This window comes from Lutzomyia longipalpis, chromosome 1, assembly GCF_024334085.1.
Source record: "Lutzomyia longipalpis isolate SR_M1_2022 chromosome 1, ASM2433408v1".
Taxonomy (NCBI): Eukaryota; Metazoa; Arthropoda; class Insecta; order Diptera; family Psychodidae; genus Lutzomyia; species Lutzomyia longipalpis.
This window is the reverse complement of record NC_074707.1, coordinates 30,495,470-30,520,764: the sequence shown is the minus strand read 5'-3', so window position 1 is coordinate 30,520,764 and position 25,295 is coordinate 30,495,470. Positions and strand designations below refer to the sequence as shown.

At 36.3% G+C, this 25,295-nt stretch overlaps 5 protein-coding genes across 7 annotated transcripts; 4 read left to right on the top strand and 1 right to left on the bottom strand.

The window, feature by feature from the left end:
* The first annotated feature begins 5,551 nt into the window (after positions 1 to 5,551).
* Positions 5,552 to 7,844, top strand: LOC129785872 (phospholipase B1, membrane-associated-like). Its single transcript, XM_055820529.1, has 4 exons — positions 5,552 to 5,995; positions 6,062 to 6,396; positions 6,505 to 6,779; positions 7,111 to 7,844. Exons 1-4 carry the CDS (start codon positions 5,927 to 5,929, stop codon positions 7,551 to 7,553), a joined length of 1,122 nt encoding a protein of 373 aa, XP_055676504.1. The 5' UTR covers positions 5,552 to 5,926; the 3' UTR covers positions 7,554 to 7,844.
* Positions 7,845 to 10,533: 2,689 nt separating this feature from the next.
* On the top strand, positions 10,534 to 14,463 carry LOC129785863 (phospholipase B1, membrane-associated-like). Its single transcript, XM_055820521.1, has 4 exons — positions 10,534 to 11,736; positions 11,997 to 12,331; positions 12,451 to 12,722; positions 14,008 to 14,463. The coding sequence occupies exons 1-4, from the start codon at positions 11,545 to 11,547 to the stop codon at positions 14,445 to 14,447; spliced, it is 1,239 nt and encodes a 412-aa protein (XP_055676496.1). The 5' UTR covers positions 10,534 to 11,544; the 3' UTR covers positions 14,448 to 14,463.
* A 274-nt stretch (positions 14,464 to 14,737) lies between these two features.
* LOC129785849 (ADP-dependent glucokinase) lies at positions 14,738 to 16,925 on the top strand. Its single transcript, XM_055820493.1, has 2 exons — positions 14,738 to 15,162; positions 15,226 to 16,925. Exons 1-2 carry the CDS (start codon positions 14,831 to 14,833, stop codon positions 16,346 to 16,348), a joined length of 1,455 nt encoding a protein of 484 aa, XP_055676468.1. The 5' UTR covers positions 14,738 to 14,830; the 3' UTR covers positions 16,349 to 16,925.
* Positions 16,921 to 18,262, bottom strand: LOC129785874 (HMG box-containing protein 4). 3 transcript variants are annotated; one of them, XM_055820536.1, is made up of 3 exons: positions 18,146 to 18,259; positions 17,675 to 18,079; positions 16,921 to 17,422 (listed from the first exon to the last, which is right to left on the bottom strand). In XM_055820536.1, exons 1-3 carry the CDS (start codon positions 18,168 to 18,170, stop codon positions 17,025 to 17,027), a joined length of 828 nt encoding a protein of 275 aa, XP_055676511.1. In that variant the 5' UTR covers positions 18,171 to 18,259; the 3' UTR covers positions 16,921 to 17,024. The 3 variants fall into 3 exon arrangements, with proteins under 3 accessions (XP_055676511.1, XP_055676512.1, XP_055676510.1); XM_055820537.1 differs by having other exon boundaries at positions 16,921 to 17,419; positions 18,146 to 18,239; XM_055820535.1 differs by having other exon boundaries at positions 16,921 to 18,079; positions 18,146 to 18,262.
* A 565-nt stretch (positions 18,263 to 18,827) lies between these two features.
* Positions 18,828 to 24,998, top strand: LOC129797855 (ATP-binding cassette sub-family C member 5-like). Its single transcript, XM_055840710.1, has 10 exons — positions 18,828 to 19,356; positions 19,436 to 20,075; positions 21,137 to 21,565; positions 21,634 to 22,035; positions 22,121 to 22,795; positions 22,860 to 23,351; positions 23,415 to 23,898; positions 23,970 to 24,495; positions 24,567 to 24,747; positions 24,809 to 24,998. The coding sequence occupies exons 1-10, from the start codon at positions 19,313 to 19,315 to the stop codon at positions 24,944 to 24,946; spliced, it is 4,011 nt and encodes a 1,336-aa protein (XP_055696685.1). The 5' UTR covers positions 18,828 to 19,312; the 3' UTR covers positions 24,947 to 24,998.
* Positions 24,999 to 25,295: the final 297 nt, after the last annotated feature.

Below are 25,295 nucleotides of genomic sequence, written 5' to 3'. Positions count from 1 at the left end.
ATAAGATCCCCAATCCGGAGGTCACTCCATCATTACCAATGAGGAGTGACCACAATTCCGGCGAAAAACAAAAATTTTTGCCCCAGCCCCCTCTAATTGTCCACGAAAAGGGTAGTTTAACATCAAAAGATTCATTTAAAATGATTGGGAAAATAAAAAAAAAATTTAGTGGGGAAAAAAAAATAAAATCATTGACATTGATAAGATTTGATACCGCGACCCCGCCGACCATAATATACGAAAACGGCTACGCTACACGTCTCCCAACCATGCGCTGCCAGCAAGTAAGCAAACTTTTTATTTAAGCTGCCTACCACCGCGCTCACGGGGTGGAGAAACACACACACACATAAGCATGCGCGCCCGGATAGGGTGCCTTACAGGCAGCGAGAAAGAAAAAACCGCTGCGAACAATCTTGCGCGCTATTCTTTTCTCGCATGAAAATCTCCGGTGCCGAGCCGAACATTTGAGGTTTATAATGCCCGGGAGATTAATAAAAATGTTTCGACTCCTTTCAGTAAAATCCTTATAACTCCATGGGGACATTAAATATTTGCGTAATATTTTATGGGGTGATAGAGGGATAGTTGGAGCACTGAAATACACAAAAAAGCATTATAAGCCTAAGTCGACTTAGGTTCATAATGAACTCACAAGGCGATATGTTGTAGCCGACCATATTATCTAGCTTCATGCCAAAAATGAAGAAAATCTATGGATCCGTTCTCGAGATATCGCGTTTTAAAGTTAACATGTCATATCTCGGGTTCTACAAGTCCGATCTTGTTCAACTCAAGCGCAAATGAAAAACCAATTACCATTAGCTCGATATTATCTCGCCTTTTCTGGGGAATAGTAGACAAGAAAGCTCGAGGGTGTACAACCTTTAACCCACGTCAGAAAGGCTTTGTGTCCGAACCCGGATGCTTCAACAACATCCAAATTCTCCGCGATGTCTTGTGGGTAGCGAGGAAGACCGATGGTTTAACACTTGTGCAGCTCGACGTCTCTAAGGCGTTCGACACAGTCCCTCATGAGGCAGTTAGACCAGCTCTACAAACAATGGGGCTTCCGGAAGCTTTCATTAGACTCGTGGAGGGATCGTATACAGACGCAGTCACTACGATCACACATAAGGGAGAACATATAGAAATTCAGCTGAAGCGGGGAGTGAAACAGGGCGATCCCCTTTCACCTTTCGTCTTCAATGCTGTGTTGGACCCACTTCTCAGGAGACTGGAGGGTTGCAAGGGCTTTAGTTTCACCGAGGGATGTCAACTCAGCAGCTTAGGCTTTGCTGACGATATCGTCCTTCTGGCTAGAAACAAGCGCGGAGCGGAGCGGCTGTTAGAGTGCACCGAGGAATACCTTCATGCTCTCGGGATGAAGCTATCACCATCGAAATGCACAGCCTTCAGCATAGTGCCGTACCAGCGTGCATGGTACATAGATAACCCACTTCTGTGTCTAAAGAGTGGGCACCCAGTACCATATGCAGAGCCTGAGGACTCTCTTCGCTATCTGGGGGTTGGAGTTTCACCCTGGAGCGGCATTGGTGCCGAACACTTGCAGAATGAGCTTCTTAAAAGCCTGGATGGAACAAGTCGGCTACCACTAAAACCTCATCAAAAGGTTCAGCTCATCTGCAGGTATTTGATACCCCACTTTCTGTACCAGCTAACTGTGATCACTCCCTCAATAAAGATGATCAGGCTCTTGGACAGATCTATAAGGGTATCAATCAAAAGAATCCTCCATCTGCCCGACTCAGTCACGACAGGATTCCTCTACACAAGGAATAAAGATGGAGGATTAGCGGTGCCGAGACTCGAGACACTAGTAGTGTCGACCGCACTAAAATTGGGCCTCAAATTTCTCCAATCAGAGGATCCAATTATAAGGCACCTATCGCGGGCCTCCGGACTCCTTGGCCGAATGGAGAGAGTGGCCAAGTCCGCCAGACTACAATGGCCGATAGAATCTCCGCAGGTACTTGAAGATTACAAAGCTCGTGAAAGAAAACAGCAATTGGATAATTGGGCAGCCAGCGAAGCTCACGGAAGAGCAGTACACGCCTTCCTGGACTCCCAGGAGGCAAATCAATGGTTGTATCGGCCAACACTGCTCAAACCATGCCGATACATCTCAGCACTAAGGGCTCGCACCAATACGCTGTCCACTAAAGTCACAACCAAGAAGTATTTCGGCCACACAGACGTGACTTGTAGAAACTGTGGAGCACTTCCGGAGACCCTGGGTCACATTATGGGTCAGTGCACCCACACCAAAGCCACGAGGATCCACCGTCACAATAAGATCCTAGATCTTGTCATCGAGGAAGTGACGAAAAAGGATCCGGGGGCAGTGCTCACTAAAGAGCCAACATTTTCCCTCCCCGAAGGTGGCTACCTTAAACCCGACCTGGTGGTAAAGAACCGGGAAGGGGTCCTCTTGGTCGACGTAACAGTCCGCCATGAGGATATGGGTGGCCTCGCCGAAGGGGTAAGGGATAAATGTGAAAAATATGCGCCCCTTATCCCCCTAGCCCAAGAGCGCTATAGCGCAACATCTGGGCGCGTGGTGCCGATAGTGGTAGGCACCCGAGGGGCAATCCCAAAGGAGACTTTAGAGGGCCTAAACAGGCTCCGAATAGGCACAAAAAAATTTGCCACTAAAGTCTCCATGACCGCCATCCGTAGGTCCATAGAGATTTACCACCAATTTATGGACTACGATGGTCGGTCAGGGCCAGGGGATCCATAATCCCAAATGCCCTCCTCCGTAGCCACACCTCCCCTCATATTGTTTGTCAACTGTGTCTATACAACGTGCACTGTGAGTTAATGTTTTATGTTTACCCTGACTTTTTAAGGGTAATTTTATTTAACTTATTTGTGCTGTCCCTAATTAAAACTTTTATAAGATTTTAAACTTGGACCAGTGATAAGGAAACGATCTGTGATATCAAACTGTGATATTACTTTAATAAGAGGGAAGGGATGGGACAAAACGGCTTGGGAGGCCTCAGACAAAGCGGGCCGTCAAATGGCGAGCCAACTTAGGTGGACAGGATCTGGCAAATACTAGTGTGTGCGGAAAACAAATACACACGCATGCACAGAAATAACACACTAGCCGATCCTAAATGATAACGGCAACCGGGCCACAAGAAACCGGCAATTCCAGCCCAGTGCCATTGCCTGGGTTGCAGAAATTTCGAGAAACCCTACAAATGTCTAGAACATTGCAACTTCGAGAAATGACCGCGAGAGGCGCTAAAGTCAAAATCAAAATTTTCGAAAATTTCGAACTCGAATTTTTCGAAAATGGCGACATAAATTTTTTTCATTTTTCGATATGTTATAGCTGACTTCAAGACCTTTCAAACAAAAAAAAATTTATGAAAATCTATGGACCCGTTCTCGAGATATGGCCTTCCAAACATTTCTTAGGGTATGACTTTTCAACTTTTCCCGACTCTTCGCGTATTTAAATTAATTCGCGTTCTAGTTTGCTCTCACAAAATTGGTACACTGAAAGAAACACAGCTCCCGTAAGCTTGGTCAGCTTACCAGTACATTTAAATATAGGAGAGAATGAATAAAATGAATTCTTGAATTGATTTTACTGAAGAATAAACTTCAGAACAAAAAAGTATTTTAATTATAAAGTCCTGAAACAGTTCAAGTTTAGTGAAAGACTTTTTTTAATCATCTTAAGTACAAATCATTTTCAGTATACATAAATTCACGATTGTTTGACGTTTCATTCTGATGATGATACCTTTTTCTAGTAGCAAAATGTACTAGAGCTTTCGAGGTAGATATTTACCAGCATTAATTGCGACCAAAAAAAAGAACGATGAAAAAAGTAATATTAAAAAAAAAGAGAAAATTTCATGGAACCATAACTAAATTATCCACAAGGCGTTAAAAATTTCTAAAATGAGAGTTTTATAGAAATATCGAGAATAAAAAAAAAAGAAATTCTTTTCATAAAAAAAATATAAATATTCTAACACGTGGGTGGTGTTTATTCAGTCAAAATTCACAAATTCAATATTTTCTTCAACTGCAAAAAATGTTTAATTTAATAATTTTACAGGAGAACAGCTTAAGAGATAGTTACATATTTACCTAATTCATTAGACAGTATTCCAACCAAAGTCTGAAAAAAAATCAAAAAGTTAAACATTAACTTTAATGTGAATGTCCGTTAAAATAAATATTCGGGAAACTGTTAAACCAAAACTTTTTCCACCTTGAAATAATTCTCCATTCTTTGGGAGAACGAGAACATATTTTTTTCGTTTTAATCAGCTACAATTTATCAGAGGAAGAAGAACAATATGGGAGTTGCTTCACCTTGTATTGGAGTGATCAACAGACAAAACCCAACCCAAGTAATTTCGAAGGTAATCAAAATTTCTTTATATACTGGAAGAGTATGCAAGAGAGTTGTCATAGCAATCAATAGAAAATAAATGACTGTGAAAAGAATGAGTCAGAATTAAATGTTTCATACAATTTAATTTACTCGTTGAACCATACCAAAGAAATGGGATCAAGAGTATATTATATAATAATTCTTATTGTTAGATAATGTGTTCCAAGTAAGTGGAAGGATTTGATTTGCTACTTTATTGTACATAAATATGTGATTTTTTTTTACATTTTTTATACATACATAGAATATATATGTATATTGTAATTGATATTATGTATACAACTCTTAGCAAAAGAATGTTTTATCGATATTTTCTGACTTTTCTGATAGAATAAATTCTAAGACATATTCTACTGAGAATGGTTTATTAGCAGAATGATTGGAAATATTTTTCCTCCTTTCACGCATTAAAAGCACCATGCAGGTTTTGCACAATAATAAATGTTAATGAATTTAGAATTCACGCAATAATTATAAAAACATAAACATATATATAAATCAGCAAAGAATTAAAACAATAAACCCTTGGGTGTGATAATAATCGAGACACAAAACTGTCATAATTATTTCATCAAAAGTTTCATTGACTTCTTTCAAGGATTCCTTCCAAAGCACATCCATAAGTATTTCAAGTGCAATGTAGTGTGTTGATAAGTATGAGAATAGAAGCAGGTGTAGTAATTACCGTATTTTTGTGTAAATAAGTCGTTCTAACAGCATACCAAAGGATTTATTTGCTTAGAACTGGATATGGAACAGAAGAATTATATGAAAGGATTTTTTTTTATGATAAACTTAATATTAAATTGGATATTAAAAAGGAACAATAGTAAAGCGAAAACTAAAATTCTAGGCAAAATAGAAGTAAGAAGAATCCAACTTATGCTCGTAAAAATATGCTAATGGGTTCTCGTCGCACGTTTACTGCGAACTTAATGATCAGAGTCTGCATTGTCAAGATCAAATGAATTTTAAAGTGATTTAATTCCAGCCTGTCGATGCTATGTAGGGGGGCTCCCATGTTGCACATACTTGTATTATGCACCTTCAACTTCAGCTTGAAAGAAGTTGATATTGAACTGTGCTGTAAGTCAGTCGGCCACCACAATAAACCGATCATCACGCAGATGTTCATTTAAATTTTGCATCAGTTGCAAATAAGATTGTAATCTGTAAATTCCATAAAAATAGTAAATATTTTCTTTAAAAAAATAGTAAATATTTTCTTTAAAAAAAAGTGAAAAAAGATTGTGATTTTGGATAAAACTGAGCGAGCTGTGATATAAAAGAAATATTAATAAGGATAAGTTTAAAAAAAAACTTCTAAAATATGGTTTAGAAATAAATTCCTAAAAATAGAAAAAAAATGATTCTTAAAAGCCTCGTGATAATACTTCTTCTGCAATTCGTTTCTGTTGAGGGTCAAACATCATTTCTTGATTATGGCAATTTTCTTCAAATGTTTCGAATGACAAAAATATGGTTTTTAATACATTTGGACGAACTGGAGTTGAAGAAGTCTACTTGAAGAGGAATTTAAAAAGAAATGTATAAAGAAAAATTATTTTCAACTCGGCAAAAATTTGTGCATTAAGCTTGTGTAAAATATTTCAGAGACGACAGCAACAATTTGCAGAGAATGAAGATTTTTTCTGTGATCTCAATGGACCTGGAAAGCGCAGTGAAACTATTCCAGACTCCATTCATCAACTTCGCCCAGGGGATATTGATATAATTGGTGCAATGGGTGATTCCCTAACTGCCGGAAATGGTGGGATGGCAACGAATATTTTGCATATTGCGATAGAAAATCGTGGTATAACATCACCAATTGGTGGACAAGGCACTTGGCGGCAATTCCTCACCATCCCCAACATACTTAAATTGTATAATCCAAAATTATATGGTTATTCACTCACCGACTCGCACAGCATTCAAAACGAATCAAGGTTGGAATGTGCCAAAAAGCTTCTATAAATATGATATTAATATATGTTACCTAACACACGTGAAACATAAAACGTTGTAACAAAAAACTATGTGCAATTTTCTCTCAGATTCAATGTTGCTGAAATGGGAGCGATGTCAAGGGATACACCATATCAAGCCCACAAACTGATCCAGCGAATGGAATCCAACCCCAATGTTAACATTAAGAAACATTGGAAGATGGTTTTTTATCTATTTGGTGCCAATGATTTTTGCATGGATATGTGTTACGTTGAAGATCCTATGAAGATTGTTGAAAAACACGAGAAAGAACTCATTGAAACTTTGAGAATTCTTCGGGACAATCTTCCTCGTACAATGGTTAATGTTATTGCAAGTCCATGTAAGACAAAATTTTAAAACATATTAAAAATTCTTCAATTGAAATCTTATCTAACGATAAACTTTAAGTAAATTCCCATTGAAGAACTAACAACAAAGTGATAGAAGTTATGGTATTTTTATATTACCATATTTACCATAAATATGTACTACACATTAATTTTATAGGTAATGTATGATCTTTTCCATGCATTTTATGTACAAAAAATTATATATAAAGACTCACAAGTTGTTTCATAAAGAACAATTTCAATTTTATATTCCTGGATACCACATTCTTGAGAACATGTATTTGCGATGAGAATAATTCTCTTTTCTTTAATTTTTCTCAGCAATGAAAGTTCTCATAAAACTGCGTGGGCGACCAGCTGAATGCGTAGCAGCTCACCATATCGAATGCCCATGTTTCTTTTCTTCAGCACGGAGGCGCTTTCAAAAGCTCTATTTGCGCACTATAGAAGCTTGGAAAGATGTGCAGCGAAAAGTAATAAATCGAGAAGAGTTTCACAATAAAACAGACTTCACTGTGAATCTTCAACCCTTTACGGATGAGCTAACAATACCCCAGGATAAATACGGCAACACAGACTTTTCCTACATGTCTACAGATTGCTTCCACTTCAGCCAGAAGGGATATGCAAGAGCTACAAACGCCCTGTGGAATAATCTTTTGGAACCATTTAACAATAAGACGCGAATGTGGAAGAAGGAGTTTGAGGAGTTCAAGTGCCCAACAGAAGAACAACCTTTTATAGCCACAAAGATGAACAGTTAACCTTAAATGTTGGAGGGCAAACTTAAATTATCGTGCAAAATTCAATTAATTTAGCATCAAGTTTTTCACAGGTTTTTACCTTTTCTCTGCAACCGCATAGCCATGAGATGATCAATGATCCGATGAATTTTTTCATTGAGGAATATGCTCTTGATGTTGATAATTAAACTCTCGAAATACTGTACAATAAAATTATCTAACAAGCTATGAAAATTTTTCGGCAAGATTTATGACTTACAAGTATCCTTCAATTAGTAGTTTTATTACCGAATAAAGGGTAAATGCGGAAGTTAATTCAGAAAGAATGTTTTTTTTAGTCATTCAAACACCATTCAAAAAATATAAAAAAGTTTAATATATGCAAATAAAATCAATCTTTGAAAAATGTTTGTTCATTTCTAAAGTGGATTCTCAATTAGTTTTTTTTTTACTATACCGTAATTTTTACCTTCACAATGACTTGGGTGTTTTCACCCGTACACAGTGTCATCGTCTCATCGACCTGGGTCAAGGGTAGAAAAGACATTTTCACAACAATATGCAAAGGTGGTGCAAAGAATTTTCCATCCACATTTACTCCTCCTCCTACATAATTGCTAGGGTGTAATTTTCAGGTGAACCGTTTCAGTTGATCGGAAAATTCAGAAAATATAGAACCTGAAGCAATAATTCTAAAATATTAATAATTTTAGGCAAAGTAATAAACAAAACTAATTTTGAACACACTAAAAATAAATGGAAAGTTTGCAATTAAATAATTAAATCTTTAATAAGAAAAAGAAAAATAAACAAGACATTATTTCACACGCTCAGCTATATGTTGACTTTGAACTTGATGTTTACGCCGCACACCGTCGCTCCATGAAAAAGTATGAGCTTTCGATGAGTCTACGGTAGCGTCTGGAAATCACCGTGGAGAATGTAAAGCGCTTAGTGTACACGCTTTTTGATCATGTATACAGCAAAATAACCTTCAAGATAAAAGACATCTAAAATCTTTTCTTTTTTCCTTATTGCCATAATTACCCAAATATCTATTGAAAATCAAATAAAAGAAGAAAAAAAAACTTATTAAAAAAAAAACGTCAAAAGTATCTGAAAAGGTGGTACAGACCTTGACGAGACCACTCCAAATGACCCACCAGCAGCGCGAGATTAATACGTGCCTCCACGGTTATGTAAAATTCAGTTATACAAACTAAGACGTAATATGGTAATTGTTGAAAGAAAGTGAATTTCAAGATCATGTTGCATTTACTTACACTTGACCACTTATTGTGCATTTTAGCCCCAAAGGTAGAATTAAATTAAATCTTTTGAGTATTATTGCGATGTTGCATATATTCTATTTTGCATTTCATATAATCGAGCTCATTGACCTATAGAGGTGAGAATAATAAAAATGTATCGCTGTTAAGTGATAGAAAAAATCAAATGTTGTCAGATCGATCAACAGAGATCGTTCAAAAAATCTTTGAAAATCTTGGATGAAGAACTTATTATTTTTAGATTGAGAGAGGGCTAAGAACGAAGTCACATAAGGTTAAAGAAACATTAAAAATATGTATCATATTTCTTTAGGAAATTTTCCTTCTTAATCTTAAACCATTGTGCTTTATCTCGGTGGAAAGTATGACATTTTGAGCTTTTCTTTAACTTAAGGGATGGTCACGTTATTTTGGAAACTCTACATGAACAAAATGGCCAAAATGTGAGAATTTCAAATAATTTTTTTGAGCACAAAAATTTATTTTCTAAATCGAAAGTACTGAATTCTTATCAGTATTTGGCCATTTAACAAGAGTGCAAGCGAATTTCGAATTTTTGGGTTCAAAATTAGCTTGAAAATCGCTCTTGAAAGTCCCCGAGTTTCCAAAATAACGTGACCATCCCTTACTTTACACTTTATGTGGCTTTTCTACCCCGTTATCCTTTACCTATTTTTTATCATAAATAAATAATTCAGCACCCGCCATACATACATACATACATAATTTTATTGATCCATATGGAGTTATGTAGTTCGTACACTTAGAAATCAAATAATATTATCCACATTTTATAGAGAAAATCTATATTTTTGTTTATTTCGCCATGTAAATCTTACCATGTAAATCCTTCCGAAATGTCTTCTTGATTTATTTTTCTATTTTGAATAAGAAGGAAACGTAAAATTTTCTTAAAGAAAATATCCCTTATTATTAACTTCAATTTAAATAATATTCCTTACTTAAGAAAGTTATAAATTTTAATTAATTACTGAAAGCTTTTATATCTTTCATTGAAGAATATTTGAATATTATTTTACGCTTAATGGAAAGAAAATAAATCGTTTAATGAAAGAAGAAAAAAAAAACAATTGAATTGACTTTGATAAAATTATAAGTGCGGCGAGTAAATAGTAAATAGTAGGGCATGAATAAATATATACCTACCTGTAAGGTACACAATATAAATTAAAGAAGGACTCATCATGTCTTCCGCCTCACTGAGCATTTATAATAAATTGAAATGCGTCAAGCTTTTATGCGTTGTTAAAGCAAAAATTGAAAAATGTCACGAAGAAAAGATTTTTTATTAATGGTTTTTTTGCGGAACAAAACGAGAAAATCCGAGGAAATGATAAAAAAATGTTTTATATCTATGAAGGCCCACTTGTTGATAAATCTTTCTTCCTGGATGATGAATCTCTACGTACGAAGTAATTCACCTGTACGCTGAGGGGACCCAAGGTTTCGGGAACCACACCATGTGAGAAATGATGGCACACAGAATAAAGTGTTTAGCACTAACTTGGTAGCAACTTTACACAACAACACAAAAGAATAAAGTGCAATCCACTACTTCTTATACATGTGCTTTACGTGGTTGGTCAGTGTGTGCTGAACGAACAAAAACATATTTCAAGATCAAACAGTTTTGGTCGAGGAAAAGCTATATGTATGGTATGTTGATTGAGCGAGGAAGAATATCAGCGATCAGTCCTACTTTGTCCACCACGCCGGCGGTTGATCGCGAGCTTTCGGTGTGCTTAAACGCAAATAGAAAGATTTATTGCGAATTAATTCCCTTTTTCGTGAACTCACTTCATCATTCGCCGTATGAATAATATTCACAACAGTGGATAAAAGAAGTGATTTGTTGTGAATGAAATCTGCATACAAATTAGGAAATTTTTTAAAACACTTTTTGAATGCATAACTGATTGTTATTTCTTCGGTATCAAAATCCCGGTTGATAAAATACATAAGATATTTGAGCCGGTTATATTAATGCAAGTCCTTGAATTTGCTATTACTTACTTTATCTCAATTGCATACATATTCCGCATCTCTCTCAACATAATCAATTGTGTCTTGTCTTGCAACCAAATCAGACCTTAGAAGAATTTTTGCTGATATTTCTATATCATTAAGTTTTCTTCGTGAAAATATTGTGAAAAATTTCTGTGTGATATTTATGTGGATGTCGCCTTGGGTTAAATTGTGCGGTTTTATTGCCATAAAATCAAATTCACGTGTATGCTTTTTCTCTACTAGATGAGATATTATTCCCACAATTTTTTTATAATAAGACTCTGTGAGAAACAATAAGATAGAATTGTGGATTTTTTGCTGATCATCTTCACACGTGAAGTGATAGTTTAATCAAATAATTTATGTGATATTAATTCGCATGTTTATGTGGCCTTACAGTAAAACATAATTTCCCGTGAACTATAATAACTCTTCTTCGTCATTTTTTGGAACCCTAATGATTCATTTGGCAAGTGCTGAAGGTGAAACAGATGTGAAAATTGCAAGAGGATATTCTATCATATCTAATAGTACCTACTATTGTGCAATTGAGAAGAGCTGAAGGTCCATGGGAAGACACCTTAATTCACTTAATTATCGTAATATTCGATAGTAAAAGATTTTACCAACTCTTCGACACGCTCTTGTAGTAAATTTTAGTGAGAAAAAAAAGTTTAATCATAAAGGCCATAAAAATGAAGATCCCATCATGGTCTTTACTAGTGCTTTCCATCATAATTGTCACCCCTGCTGTTCACAGCCAAGTATCATCATTGGATTCAGGTCCTATGCTGCAATTTTTTCGCACAGCCCGTCAATTTTTATTTGATTTCTTGGAGAATTCAACGGATGAGCAGCAGCATATACAGAAAAATATTCAAGAGCAAGTATGTAATTATTTCGTGAGAAATATTTATGCAAATTTTTCATTTAAGAATAAAAATAAAATGTATAAGATTTCTTGACACTCTATCGATATAAATTTATAACGAGGTTTTCTTGCAATTTAATGATGATTTTTGAAGATGATAAAAGTTAAAAATTTTCATTTAAAACTATCAACTCGTTTATCAAAAAATCTATTGTCTTGATCATCGAAGAAGATTTTTTACATTTTTTTTTATTTTCCATTAATTAATTTTCATAGACGATTCAACGTCAAGTGAGCAACAGGGAGGAATTTATCTGTGATATAGATGGACCTGGAAGACGTAGTTCTCAAGTACCAGAATCCGTCCATCGACTTCGCCCAGGCGACATTGATATAGTTGGAGCAATCGGCGACTCGCTGACTGCTGGCCTAGGTCTTCTTGCCACAAATATACTAGAAGTATTCGCAGAAAATCGCGGAGCACAGATGACGATAGGTGGTCAGGGTACTTGGCGGCAGTTCCTTACTCTACCAAATATTCTCAAGGAATTCAACCCAAACTTGTACGGGTACACGAAGAAAAATAGTTTATCGACACATCGAGCATCAAAGTGAGTAATAAAAATAAATCATAATATATATAGGTACTATATATAGCTATAGGTACTAGAAGTGTGCGCCAATATATTAATAAATTTATACAATATCATCACATTGACATTAATTTCAGATTCAATGTTGCCGAAGGTGGTGCAATGTCGAGGGACACGCCACACCAAGCACGAAATCTTGTTCTGCGAATGAAGAATGACCCAAAGGTGGATATCGAGAATCACTGGAAGTTTATAACGTACTTTATTGGTGGTAATGACTTCTGCTTGGACATGTGCTACGATCCACCTGAGAAAACGGTTGAAAATCACGAAAGGGAGTTAACTGATGTGCTCAGGACACTTAGGGATAATTTACCGAGGACTATGGTCTCAATAATTCTTGCCCCATGTAAGTTTGTAATTGATTTAATATGAACTAACATAATATATTCGAAATGCATAAGTATATGACATTAATTGAGGTTCGTTATTGTATTTTTAGTTATTCATATGAGCGTTTTATCGATTTATCATATCTAAAATAATACCTTGAGAAATAAAAGATAAGCCAAATTATCCAATATGTTACATATGAAAAAAGAACTAGGTACATAATTTATGTTGTGGATTATGTAAAGGGTGAGGTAGGTTAATCAGAAACTTTGTGACCTTCTCAATTTCAAATATATCGCGGAAATAAAAAAAATCAATATTGCGATTAAAGAAAACTGCGGAGATGAGAAAAAAATATCTAAAATATTTTCAACATTCTAACTCTGATGGATGATGGATTTAAATAAAAATTATTTTTATACATAATTAAAAGTAAAAGTGAATAATAGCATGGTCCCAAATAGAAACTTTTAAGAAGTTTTGAAACAATAGGAATGAGTCAGTTTTATCAGGACGATCAGGACTAGAGTTTATCATTAAAATTATACGTTCTCACAAAACATCGGAAAAACAGGAGAAAGTGGTCATAAAGTTTTAAATTTAATGGATTCGATAAAATAAAATTTATAGCATGTCTAAAATATTTTTGAAATCCATGTAATATATAATTTAGGAATCAATTTCAATCAATTGAAAATTCTCAACTTGCTGGAAATGAAAATTCAATTTATATTTAAAGAAAAAACTACTCAAGTTGCCGTACATACATATATCAATAAATAGCTTAAAAAATCTGAAGGCCGCCTCAGTTGAAAGGAACTTGAAGAAAATCAATAAGAATAAGAAAAATTCACCTCATAAAGGGAAAAATAAATGTAAAACCCGTGTTTTTGCCTCAGTTTCTACACAAAGAATGAAATAAAAGATCCTGGATTTATTGATGTAATGCGAGCAAGAGAATAATTATATTTTATTGTACTTTTATAAACTTTCATGATGTTATTTAAAAAAGATCTTTGGATGAATTTTAATTTTGCAAATTTTAGTAAACATCAAAAGAATCATAAGTAATTTCACGGAAAAATAAATATTTTATGATAAATTAATTACCTGCACCCTTAAATCATAAATTAGTGAGAGAATAAAATAGTAAGGAAATAGATAATAATTTCCTTTAATGCAGAATTAAGAATGCAACGAATATTGATGAAAAATTCTCATAAATATATAAAATATTTAAATTAAGCTAGCTCCTTGAAATAAGTAGGTACAATAATTAAGAATTTTTACGACTTTTTCAGCAATAAAAGTTCTTATGGACACATACGGCGAACCACCGGAATGCATTGCGACGCATTACTTGGAATGTCCTTGCTTCTACTCCCTCCACAATTTACCTCTTCGCAAGAAGTTCCTCAGTGTAATTGAGGACTTCAAGAGGAAGCAATGGGAAATTGCCGAAAGGGAGGAATTCCACAATAAAACCGATTTTACCGTCATCGTGCAACCATTCACGGATAAAATGTCAATTCCCAGGAAGAAGAATGGACTCACGGATTTCTCCTACATGTCCCGGGATTGCTTTCATCTTTCCCAAAAAGCTCAAGCTCGAGCGGCGAATGCCTACTGGAATAACATCATGGAGCCATATGGGCAGAAAACGCACACGTGGAAGATGACATTCCAGGATTTTAAATGTCCCACTGAAGAGCGTCCTTACTTAGCCACTAAATTTAATTAATTCATCCTAAATATGCCAACAATGCCAGTAAAAGCAAAAATTAATTTTTTAATTTTTAAATGCCATGGAATTTATATTTAGGAATTAAATGGAAGAATTTATTAAATAATTTGGCTCCTTTTGGAGTGAGAGGATTAATTTACTACGCTTCAAGCTCAACTGTAATTTTAGATAGTAAAATAAATTAAATAAAAATTTTATCTTTCAAAAAAATCAATTTTTTGAAACTTGAAAAAATTATTCCAAAGCACATCGGATACTACGGAAGTCTCCACTGGAATTTCTTGTGTAATTCCAGCACTTTATGCTGGAGTGAAATGGTTGATAATTTTGCTCAGAAAGCGGATTTGTTGTGTTGTTGATAATTGTTTTTCTGTGAAAGTATGCCTTCCTTCCCGTATTTCTCAGTTCTGACCACCTTTGGGGTGTTCTGTGCTCTATTTGCCATAATCCTCCAGGGTTTCTTTGCCTCCCAAGACCTCAAAAGAATCACGGAAATTCTTTCGAATCTTCTACTCTTGGAGAACCTGGATGTTGTGTCCCAGCGTGTAGCCGTGGGCTATGGTTCGTGCAAGGATATCTATGTTCCTGCCACGCAATTTCTCAATTATACCCTGACCCAGTGTCGAGAGGAGTGCGTGGGTGGTGAGATATCAAATCGGCATGACCTCTTTGAGAACTTTGGATACTTCTTCCAACGAGGAGCTGCTGCTGAGTATGAGACGATTGAGCTTAATTGAAATTATTGAACCTTCATTGTTTGATCTCATTTTTGTAGACGCTACACATCCAACAAATCACTATTCGATGAATTAGTTGAAGAAGCCAAGGAGAGGACATTGGATACAAGTTGGTCTATGGGCGGGAATGCTCCAATGATGGCCAGGAGATTTCATCTGGAGGGAGCAAATGTTCTTTTGGGTGCACAAATGACGAAAGAATTGAGAAAGGCAATCCCTGAGGATATCATTGTGTCGTATCCATCATCAATTGACCAAGATGACGTTCACTTGATTATGGAGTATAGGTCAGGAGAGAAATGGGGACCCTTTCGCGCTCCTCGTGCCAATCGTTTTATCCTCCACAATGACCAAAATAATCCAACATTGAGTGTCCTGGAATCCCTCGATGCATATTTAAAGGATTTCAATCCACGCTTATTTGTCGTGAGTGGCCTCCAGATGATGGATAACTTTCCCTTCCCTGATGGGATTCGAGTAACGCGCCTATCAAAGGTTCGAAAACAAATAACATCTCTGCCCAGCTCGGCGCTCGTTCACTTTGAGATGGCCAGCTACGTGGAGATCGATCTAATTGACCAACTTCTTGAGTATGTGATCCCATATAGTGACTCTGTGGGTATGAATGAACAAGAATTGGAGAATCTGCAGCGATTCCTGTCCACAGGAACCATCACTTTGGCAGCAGATTCCAATCCTCGTGTTGCCAAAACCCTGAGGCAGATGCGTGAAATATTCACAGCTATCCGAACACTTCCTGTAAATAATCCCCAACGTCGTACTCTGACCAGGATTCATGTTCATACTCTTGCCTACCAAGCCATTCTTATTGCCAATGAATCTGAATGGAAAAATGTCGTTAATGCCGCTGCAAAAGCCGCTCTCACAGCTCACAGGCATGTCTGTGGTACGGATCACATTAATCCAGACATGGCTTCATTGATTTTAGATGATAGTTTTGCAACAACAATGAATCCTGGTGACCCTGGTAGTCAACGTATTAAAATTAATTCCAGAGATCCCGTATCTTGTTGGCAAGAAAGCATTTCTGAAACAGAAGTCACAATTTGCGTTGCACCTGTCCTTGTTTGCAAAAGTGCAAGACAAACAGCCGGTGCTGGTGATAATATATCTGCTGCAGGACTGATTTTACAAATTTAAAAATTCCATTTGTGAGAATGAAGACTACGTCACTGGACTGTGTAGTGTATGTTCATTTTAATCGATTTTTACTGTTGATTATGCTAAGTGTTTAGAGTGCCCATTTTTACTGCGCAAGAAAGGCATTTTTTTATTCCAATGATAGACTTAATTTCTTAGAAATAGATTAGATTTGTATTTAAAAGAAAATCGACGAGTTGCAATATCGTGCGTTCTCAATATTTCCGAGAAATTGTAATCTAGCTTGATTCAAATTCAAGCTGTTTAATGATAAAGTTATATCGGATTTATTTAGAAAATATTAAAACTACAAATATCGTTACACAATTCCTTAAAATTGCTCAAATAAAGCGTTTTTACAGCTTTATTGGAGAACGAAATCTCTCTTGAACTAGCCCTATCTAGCCGAAATCTTTCGCGTTTTTTTTTCTAGAATAAGATATAAGATGTAAAGCCTTCATAGCTTCCCTTAACGTCACCTAAAATACTCATCAAACATCCACTGCTAAGCATTCATTCCATTAATAACGAAGATTTTAAAATAGAAAAGAAATGAATTAAACGAATCATAATCGAATTTACATGTTTTTCCTTTAATTACAGTCCTTTTAAACTACATATTAAAATACATACATATTTTAGCATCGGGGTATAATGCTAGGGGAGCTTGGGAAAGTTAGAGACCTGGCATGACGTAGGCAATATTATCGAGAGTATTGTGGAGGGTGAGTTTGAGATCATCGAGATGGTCACCAATGCCGGGAATATGAACCGTGAGACACATAAGCGGGCCCAGGGAACACAGGAGGCTATCAAGGAGCACCGAGAGACTCCCGGACACAGCAATCTGGCCTTCGTGCTCTTTCAGCCGCTGCCCAATAATCATAAGGTTGTCACCGAGTAACTTCAAGTGTGCCGCCACGTCGAGGGGATGTGAGGTGTTGACCCGGTAGACGTGGGAGGTCGTAATGGACTTGACCATGGTACCCATTGGAGGACTCTTGTCCGTATCACTGTCCCTGTGTGGCGCTTTGATCAGCGTTTTGGCGGCATTCGTGGCTCCCTTTGAGACTGCTGGGGAGTTTTTATTGAGGAATTTAGAGTTGGCTCTTTTATATCCCAAGACACTTTTATCTGGCTTTGTTCCTTTAGCCGCAAGCCTCTTGGCCTTTCGGCGCCAGTTAAACTTCACATTACTCGGCACATTGGCCCACATTTCGCCGAGACGACGAGAGATTGTGGCAAAATCAAGTGCCGGGTGTGAATACAATAATTCCTGCCGGACATCTTTTGCCCATAACATGTAAGCTGTGTATCTGGACTTACCTTTGTCCTTACGTTGTGCCTTTGTTAATACTAGACGCCCGTCTTTCATCACTTTCTTCTTTGTTGATTTTTCTGTCATGTAGATACTCTTTGACGGTGCGGAATCTTGATAGTTTTCCGCTACATCGTTGTACCTTTCCACCTCCATCATCTCTTTCCCTCCACTTGTATTTGCATCTGAAACATCCATTTCCGGATCCGATAGAATTTCTGACTTTGCTGCCGCATACGGTGTGCTCATTTGGAGCTCCATTGATTCCGCCCTGTACGACGTATTGTGACTCCTTGGTGTTTTATGCGATGAAGTCCGCTTGTATCGTCCATCCATATCTTCCGGAGATTGAAAATCCATGAGTTTGCTGGATTTCTTCAGCACTCGTCCGGAGCGAGATACTGCGGCACCCTCTGCAATGAAATAAATCCCCTTTAACGCCCATCTTCATCTGCCAATATGTTAATTGACTTCCTCACCTTGCTTACTTGGGGTGCTCTCCATTTTTTCTTGCGGAAACACAGAGAATTTTCGTGAAAATTGCTTTTGAAAAACGTAAACTTCTTCTTCTTCTTCTTTTTAAAAACTTCAGGGCCGGACGTCATTTCGACATCCACACAGCGAAAAACGTAAACAACAATATTTTTCTAAAAAATGCCATCCAAGGGGTGTTTCACACGAAACCCATCAAATAACTGTGTTCCAATCCACTGCGGAATTTAATATGATTCTCCGGTGGAAAATTCTATTTCATTGAACTTTTTTCTCCTTTCTTCTTATATTTTTCACTTTTCTAATTAAAGTTATTAATTTATTTTTAGATTTACCTAATTTTCATTGTAAAAAAAGAATAATTGAATCGAATGAAAATGCAAATTTTTTTGGAATTCCGCTGAAGGATTTTTCATAAAATTTATCGATTCTAAGATTTCCCGCCAAAAAAAAGTTGCGCCAAAAAAAGGATTTTTTTGAATTATTACAACTTTAGCGATTTACTTAAATTTTTTTTATTATACACACCGTGGGAAATATTGGAAATATTACTAATTTTTTGCAAAAATAAAACAACCAAATTTATCCGAATTTCTTCGTCATTCACGCAAATAGAAAGATAAGAACATTTTTAGCGTTTTTAGCCAATGCTAGGCATTTTTGCTCTTCAGTCATGATTTCGTTCTCGATGCATTAACAGCAATTAAATTTTTCTTGTTGAAAAGATTTCGAAATTCCGGGAAAAGTGGAAAATTACCCAAATAAGTGCAATTGTTAATCACTAAAGGTGAAAAATCAAGGAATATGTGAATAAAATTGCATCTTAAGTTGATTTTTCTTGTGCTATCCCTAAAATGTGAAAACTTTTTCTGAAAAAATATCTTATCCTTATCTTTTCTTATCGTGCGCCTTTATGATAAGAACACTAAAATTAATTTGCTCGCCTTTGCACAGAAAGTTAGTCAGTGGCTGGCATTGGAAGCAGTTGAATCGTTCTCATGAAAAAAAAATCATAAGTTTGTGTGATTAATAAAACGCTTTAATTGAAAAGCGAAGAAATTGAATTTATCATGTTCATGGAAATTGTAATTGCGATTTAGAGGGAATTTATAGTGTTTTTGTTAATAAAGTGATTTTTTAGAGAAAAAGCAATAATGACTGATAATATTCCTCTGACCCCTGAGCGGTCTGTGAAAAGGTAAAAAAAATAAAATTTTGTGATCACAAAAAAAGAAAATTATTGTCGAGAAAAGTAAAGAAAATCTCCTCCTTCGTAGTTATGATTTTGGGCAAAATGATTCGCAAGAGAACGACAAGACAAACGATTCCACAATCACAGGAACGTCCATTCCCATGGAAAACCTGAACCTACGGCCTAAGAAAATTGAACGTCTTCCTCAAGCTAGTCAGCAATATGTGGGAAATCGCAGTATTTCCAGATACGGCAATGCGTGGTCAGTTTTGACGCCACTGTCGAAATCTAAAGCTCCCAGTGAGACACTCCCGATTGATTCAGTAGGATGGCTCAGCAATATCACTTTTTCCTGGATTCACAAGTACCGCGTTACGCGGGAAATGATCAAGAAGAGAAATAATTTGCCAAAGCACCATCAAAATCTGATCACTGGCGCACGACAGAAGATGCCTCATATAGACAGTGTTGAGGTGAATGGGCGTCGTATGAAGGGCCAGTACCGGGATGAACTGCAAATTCACGGGAAGAGCAAAGGATCGATGTTCAGAGTTGCATTGAAATTCTGCAGGACCAGAATAATTGTGGCCACTCTCTTTCATTTTTTGGCAATTTTTCTGGCATTTATCGGACCAATTCTCTTCCTCAATTTATCACTGCACTCCATGAGGTATGAGCATGAGCTGGAAAGCAATAGAACGGCTGAAGAACTCAGCAGATCGTCTGTAAGTAAATATCTTTTAATTTAAAAAATAACTTTAAGCACATTATTCTCTATCAAATTTCTTTCTGCATTCCTATCAGAATCATTCCATTTTGACCAATCAGCTTCTCATGTTTGACTATTTGGCAAAAAATCACACACAACTCGGAAACGATAGTGAGGTAAAGCAAAATTCTAAAAAAAATTATCATTAATTCCTTCTAAGAAAGTTCGTGTAACCAAAATCGTGAAAAATTCTTTTTGATATAAAATTTAATTGTACTCACATTTTGGTTACATGAACAAACTAATTTGGCATGGCTTATCATACATAATTCTTTCCATATTATCACGCAGGCATCTGTACTAAAAATGCATCTGCAGGCCATCAATTATTTCAATCAGAAACACCTATACGATGAATCAAGCACTTACAACAACATCATTCGCACTCTCCTCACAACATTTTATCAATTCATTGATTCACCAGTAAATAATTCATCCATCAAGGTATTTTTGGTGACAAAAAAATTTAGATTAGATGCTTTTTTGCTCTTCTAAGGTATAATCAAAAAATTATGTAAACTTGAGAACTTTTCTGAATGATATTTGAGTGAATTTTGAATAATAAAAAAATAAGAATTTTCTTATTTTCTCATTAAATGCCCAAATTTTGATAAGTTTGGTCACGATTTTTTGTAAAAAAAAAATATCAATGGGAGCGAAGAAAGAAATCCCATTCACATGTTGTCCCCTATAAATCTAAATTAGAAGGTAGATCATATATTTTTTTTGACGATGTCACGCGCTGAATTCTTTAGTAAAGAATTTTAATCAACCAAGTCCGCAATATTTAGTGAACCCAAATTTCTTGCATTGGACGAAATACGCGACCAACAAATTACACCCTCAAATATCATGAACTTTGTTCTCATATTCACATGATTAGGTATATGTAGGTACTATGTATTTACACTAGACACCTTATCAATTAGTTGCGATAAGAGTCTAAAGATAACTGAATACCAATTTAATCGCAAAGCTAAATCAAACCATATCACACATAAACCTACTTCCTCGTAGCTCTTAAATGCAACTGAAGATTTATTCGGAAATGCAACAAGGATGCAATTTCAACGTGAGGTGGGAATCCCAGTACTGAACCGCGTAGGATTTGCTTTGGGAATGGCACTTTGCTTCTTCCTTAAGACAATCCTACTCAGCACGAGCAATTGGATAAATTTGCGAACTGCGATGAGACTGAGAACGGGATGTTTGGCGGCTGCCTTTGAAAATGTCATGAAAAGCGTGATCACCCACACAATTGCTCCACACCAACTGATGACTCTCGCCATGGATGAAAGTGAGCATATTGTGGAATTGATCACAAAGGGACATCGTGTCTTTGGCACAGTTCTCCACTTGATCCTAACTTTCATCGTGGCCATCCTACTCTTATCTGCGCCTGGGATGTGGCCACTCTTTGTCGTCTTTGGGTTTCTTCTGCTGGGAGTAAGGAATACCTATATTTTTTTTTAATTAAAATTTCAATCATTTTAAAAATGCTTCTATTTTCCCAGATTCCATTAGCTAAAATTTCAACGTTTCACCTGAGAAAATCTCTATCGCATTTAGCGAGAAAATTAACAGTTGTCGAGGAATTTTGCATCTACTTTAGAGATATTGTGATATTTGGGAATCAAAATACAACAAAAAAGAATTTCATAAGTGCTGTTGAGGAAGAACATTCCTCCATGAAATGGTCTTCCATTTTCTCAACGAACTTCTCAGGAAAACTAACATCAGCTATGCTCCTCGGTGGCCTCTACATGATGTGGTGCGATCCAAAGGTTCAAACGGAAAGCATTGATGTCCTAACATTGGTTATCCTATACGCCTTCCTGGTGCAAAATTTTATATCGGAATTTTTGCAATCTCTAGGCGCCATTTTCAATGGAAAAGCTGTTATGGATAAGCTTAGGGTGAGATTGCTTTGAAAGCTTTGATGATTAACATGATTAAGATAAACACTGAATGTTTTTTTTTTCCTTTGTATTTTGTTAACAGCATATTTGCAACATAGAAGTGGTTAATTCTACAAAGCAAAAGCCTGAATTGTACAGAGTAATCTCCATTGCTGACAATGAGTTCAGGTGGCACACCCAGGAAGAGAAACCAAACAGGAAAACGAATTCTCTGAAGGAGGATGTTGTTTTAACGGTGAAAGAATTTTATGTAGCCAGCAATCAAATTGTTGGGATTACAGGACCCCCAAAATCCGGCAAGACTATGCTGCTGTACTCAATCTTAGGGCACACCAAATGGGTACACGGTATGAAGGGTCTCAATAAAGGGGTTTTCCAAAAACGCGGGAAAATAGCATTCTTCCCGGAGAATTGTGCACTCTCTTTGGGATCCCTGAAAGACAACATTCTCATGGGAGATGACTTCAATGACCAATTGTTCTACGAGGCCATCAATGCTGCTCAACTCAATGACATACTCATTCGTCCAGGGATGGAAGATGAAGACATTGGATCGTTGGAACTCAGTGCTAGTCAATTGGATAAGGTGACTCTGGCTCAAGCCATTTACACAAAACGCAACATTATTCTTCTGGACAATCCAATGAGCAGATACAATGAAACCACGGATGGTGATGTTTTCCGATTGTTCAATAATTTCTTCAATATTCTACGAAACCAAAAGAAGACCGTCATTCTCTCTACTCAAGATCATAACGTGAGTTCTGTGTTCATCATGATCGCATTATCGCCTTTAACATTTTTATTTTCTTTGATTTCAGTTTTTAGCACTTTGCGGAAGGATTTACATTATGGACCAATGTAAGGTTGCTGCAGAGCTAAACTACCATGACCTCTCAAGCTATGCTGACTATGAGAATTGGAGCAAAAACTATGCAAAGATGAAGAATGTTGTAAATGCAGAAAGGCTCGATGGTTGCAATGCAGCCGGTATTTCGCCACTAGTCAATAAGGATAAACGAATCGTTAAAGGACCTTACAATGGTGACCAGGGAGCATCTGAATCATCTGATCAAGTTCTAATTGAGAAGGAAAAAAAGACAAAAGTCCTGAATAATTTTGGAAAATTCATCTTTGTATCTGCATTCCTTGCCTTTGTTCACTTCATCATAAGTGGAAGCTACGTCACACTACCAGGCTACATTATTTTAGCTCAAATACTCCCAATTGAGCTATGGATTTCACTTATAAGCTTTGGCTTCATCTGCGTCTCCTTCATGATGGAATTAATTGATAGAGTTTACACATCAAGGGTAAAAGTTTTAGTATTTTATAATATTAAAACGACATACTTCATTTTATTAATTTAATTTCAGATTTCTGAAAAGTACTCAATTAAACGGGAAAAGGAGAAATTTGAACTTCTCCTCGAGACATCAATGAATTTTCTCTACAACAATTCCGTATCAGATTTGGTGTTCATCTTCATGGAAAACTCATTCGCCCTACTCAATGCACATCGGAATATCATTCACAAAATAACTCTCATCCTTGTGGCCACGGGATATTTGGCATTCACAAATCCCTGGGCAATTATTGTGATAGTACTTTTAAGTGTGGGATGTACCTGGATTTTCTTCTTCTTCAAGACAACAGTTGAAGATTTTTATGCAAAAGAATTTGAGACAAGGCGCAAAATGTGTAGGCACATTACGAATTGTGTACGAACTAGAGCTGTCCATGGCAATTCCTCAAAAGCCTACAAGATCCTCTGTGAGCTCCTGGATGAGAATTCCACGTTACAATTTGTTCGAAAGTGCACAATTCTACATGCTCAATTTCTTATGAATATTTTCATCAGTAAGTTTTTTTTTTAATGTGAATTCTTTTGTGTTTCAGAGCTAAGAATAAGATGTTTTTTTCTTTCACAGGTGTAGGATTTTTCAGTACGTGCTGCCTCATGCTACTCCTACCAAATGCACCACTGGATGAACAGAAATTACGCTACACCTATGGAATTCTTTTGTACTTGATTATTGCCAAGAATTTTCAAGATTTGCTCCAAAGTGGAGTCTTTGATCGGGTTGTTGCGGTAGAAAATGCAGCAATGGTGGCCAATCTTGTGCATGATCTTGAAACAACAAAAGCTCTAGACATTGTGGAATGCGTTTCAGACTACAGCAAGAGTTTAAGTGTGAGTTTCATGAACCTCACTTGCAAACCAGGAAGTGTTAGAAGGCTCAACATTAAGGATGTTCACGTGAATGCTGGAGAAAAAGTGGGAATAATGATGGATGGTTCATATTTGCTGGTTCCTCTCCTAGGAAGAGTTCTATCACCCCAATCCGGGGTGATATTCTTTGGCCAAAAGGACATTTCTTCTTTTCCCGATAATCATTTTCACAAAATTGTTGGTTTCATATCCAGCAATCTACAACCAAGTTCTGCAACAATTTTGTAAGTCTTCAACAATTTTTTTTTAAATATGTATTCAATTTATGTGAATTATTTTTTTATCTATACTACAGATCTATTATTGATCCATACAATGAGCGAAAGGAAGAGGACCTAATGGAGGCACTGAGATATTTTGAACTTGGTCAGAAAATATCCATTCTTCCGAAGCAGTTGAATGAAACAATATCACATCTAACACCGGATGAAAAGCAGGTCCTGTGTCTTGTAAAGATTTGGCTTGAAAGACCGATTGTGAGTAAACTAAAAAATATAAAATTTGTTACTTTTCTTATTAATTTCCTTTTTTTTTCAGATTGTCATTGTGGAAAATCCTCATCCGGACGCTCTTAATAAAATTAATTCAACAATCAATGATTCATTCAAAGATGTCACAGTTATAAAGATCGCAACTAGCCAGTATCAACTGATTTCGTGTAATCGTATCTTGTAGTTTTATTAAAAAAAAATTTATTACATATTCTTTACGTTAATTTGTTGAAGAATCTAATTTTCTTTTTTTTTAATTTGCAAAAAAATAATTTTTTTTGCGAAAATTCGTTGCTTCGTCGACAAAATCAGCTTGAATCGTAACTGTTTCGTACACATGCGGCGCACGCTGACTGAACAGACGGTGTGCGAGCGAGAGGGAGTGAAAGTGGGAGCGAGAGGGAATGCTGCCCCTGAATTTAGACTACCGTTTTTTGGCTTTTTACACTCTGGGAACTTTTTGAAATTAAATAAAATTGAATTTTCCATTTTTTTGATGCCAAACGACGCGGAGCGCCCCCCTACACCCCAAA

What these genes read in the sequence shown, in the direction of transcription:
- LOC129785872 (XM_055820529.1), top strand. Translation starts at nt 5,927, where the DNA reads ATGGTTTTTAATACATTTGGACGAACTGGAGTTGAAGAAGTCTACTTG. An exon ending in AGCATTCAAAACGAATCAAG is followed by an intron (nt 6,397 to 6,504) that starts GTTGGAATGTGC and finishes ATTTTCTCTCAG; the next exon opens with ATTCAATGTTGCTGAAATGG. An exon ending in TAATGTTATTGCAAGTCCAT is followed by an intron (nt 6,780 to 7,110) that starts GTAAGACAAAAT and finishes AATTTTTCTCAG; the next exon opens with CAATGAAAGTTCTCATAAAA.
- LOC129785863 (XM_055820521.1), top strand. Translation starts at nt 11,545, where the DNA reads ATGAAGATCCCATCATGGTCTTTACTAGTGCTTTCCATCATAATTGTC. An exon ending in AGAAAAATATTCAAGAGCAA is followed by an intron (nt 11,737 to 11,996) that starts GTATGTAATTAT and finishes TAATTTTCATAG; the next exon opens with ACGATTCAACGTCAAGTGAG. An exon ending in TCGACACATCGAGCATCAAA is followed by an intron (nt 12,332 to 12,450) that starts GTGAGTAATAAA and finishes CATTAATTTCAG; the next exon opens with ATTCAATGTTGCCGAAGGTG.
- LOC129785849 (XM_055820493.1), top strand. Translation starts at nt 14,831, where the DNA reads ATGCCTTCCTTCCCGTATTTCTCAGTTCTGACCACCTTTGGGGTGTTC. An exon ending in CAACGAGGAGCTGCTGCTGA is followed by an intron (nt 15,163 to 15,225) that starts GTATGAGACGAT and finishes TCATTTTTGTAG; the next exon opens with ACGCTACACATCCAACAAAT.
- LOC129785874 (XM_055820535.1), bottom strand. Translation starts at nt 18,170, where the DNA reads ATGGAGAGCACCCCAAGTAAGCAAG. An exon ending in GAGCACCCCAAGTAAGCAAG is followed by an intron (nt 18,080 to 18,145) that starts GTGAGGAAGTCA and finishes ATTTCATTGCAG; the next exon opens with AGGGTGCCGCAGTATCTCGC.
- LOC129797855 (XM_055840710.1), top strand. Translation starts at nt 19,313, where the DNA reads ATGACTGATAATATTCCTCTGACCCCTGAGCGGTCTGTGAAAAG. An exon ending in CTGTTATGGATAAGCTTAGG is followed by an intron (nt 22,036 to 22,120) that starts GTGAGATTGCTT and finishes TTTTGTTAACAG; the next exon opens with CATATTTGCAACATAGAAGT. An exon ending in TCTCTACTCAAGATCATAAC is followed by an intron (nt 22,796 to 22,859) that starts GTGAGTTCTGTG and finishes CTTTGATTTCAG; the next exon opens with TTTTTAGCACTTTGCGGAAG.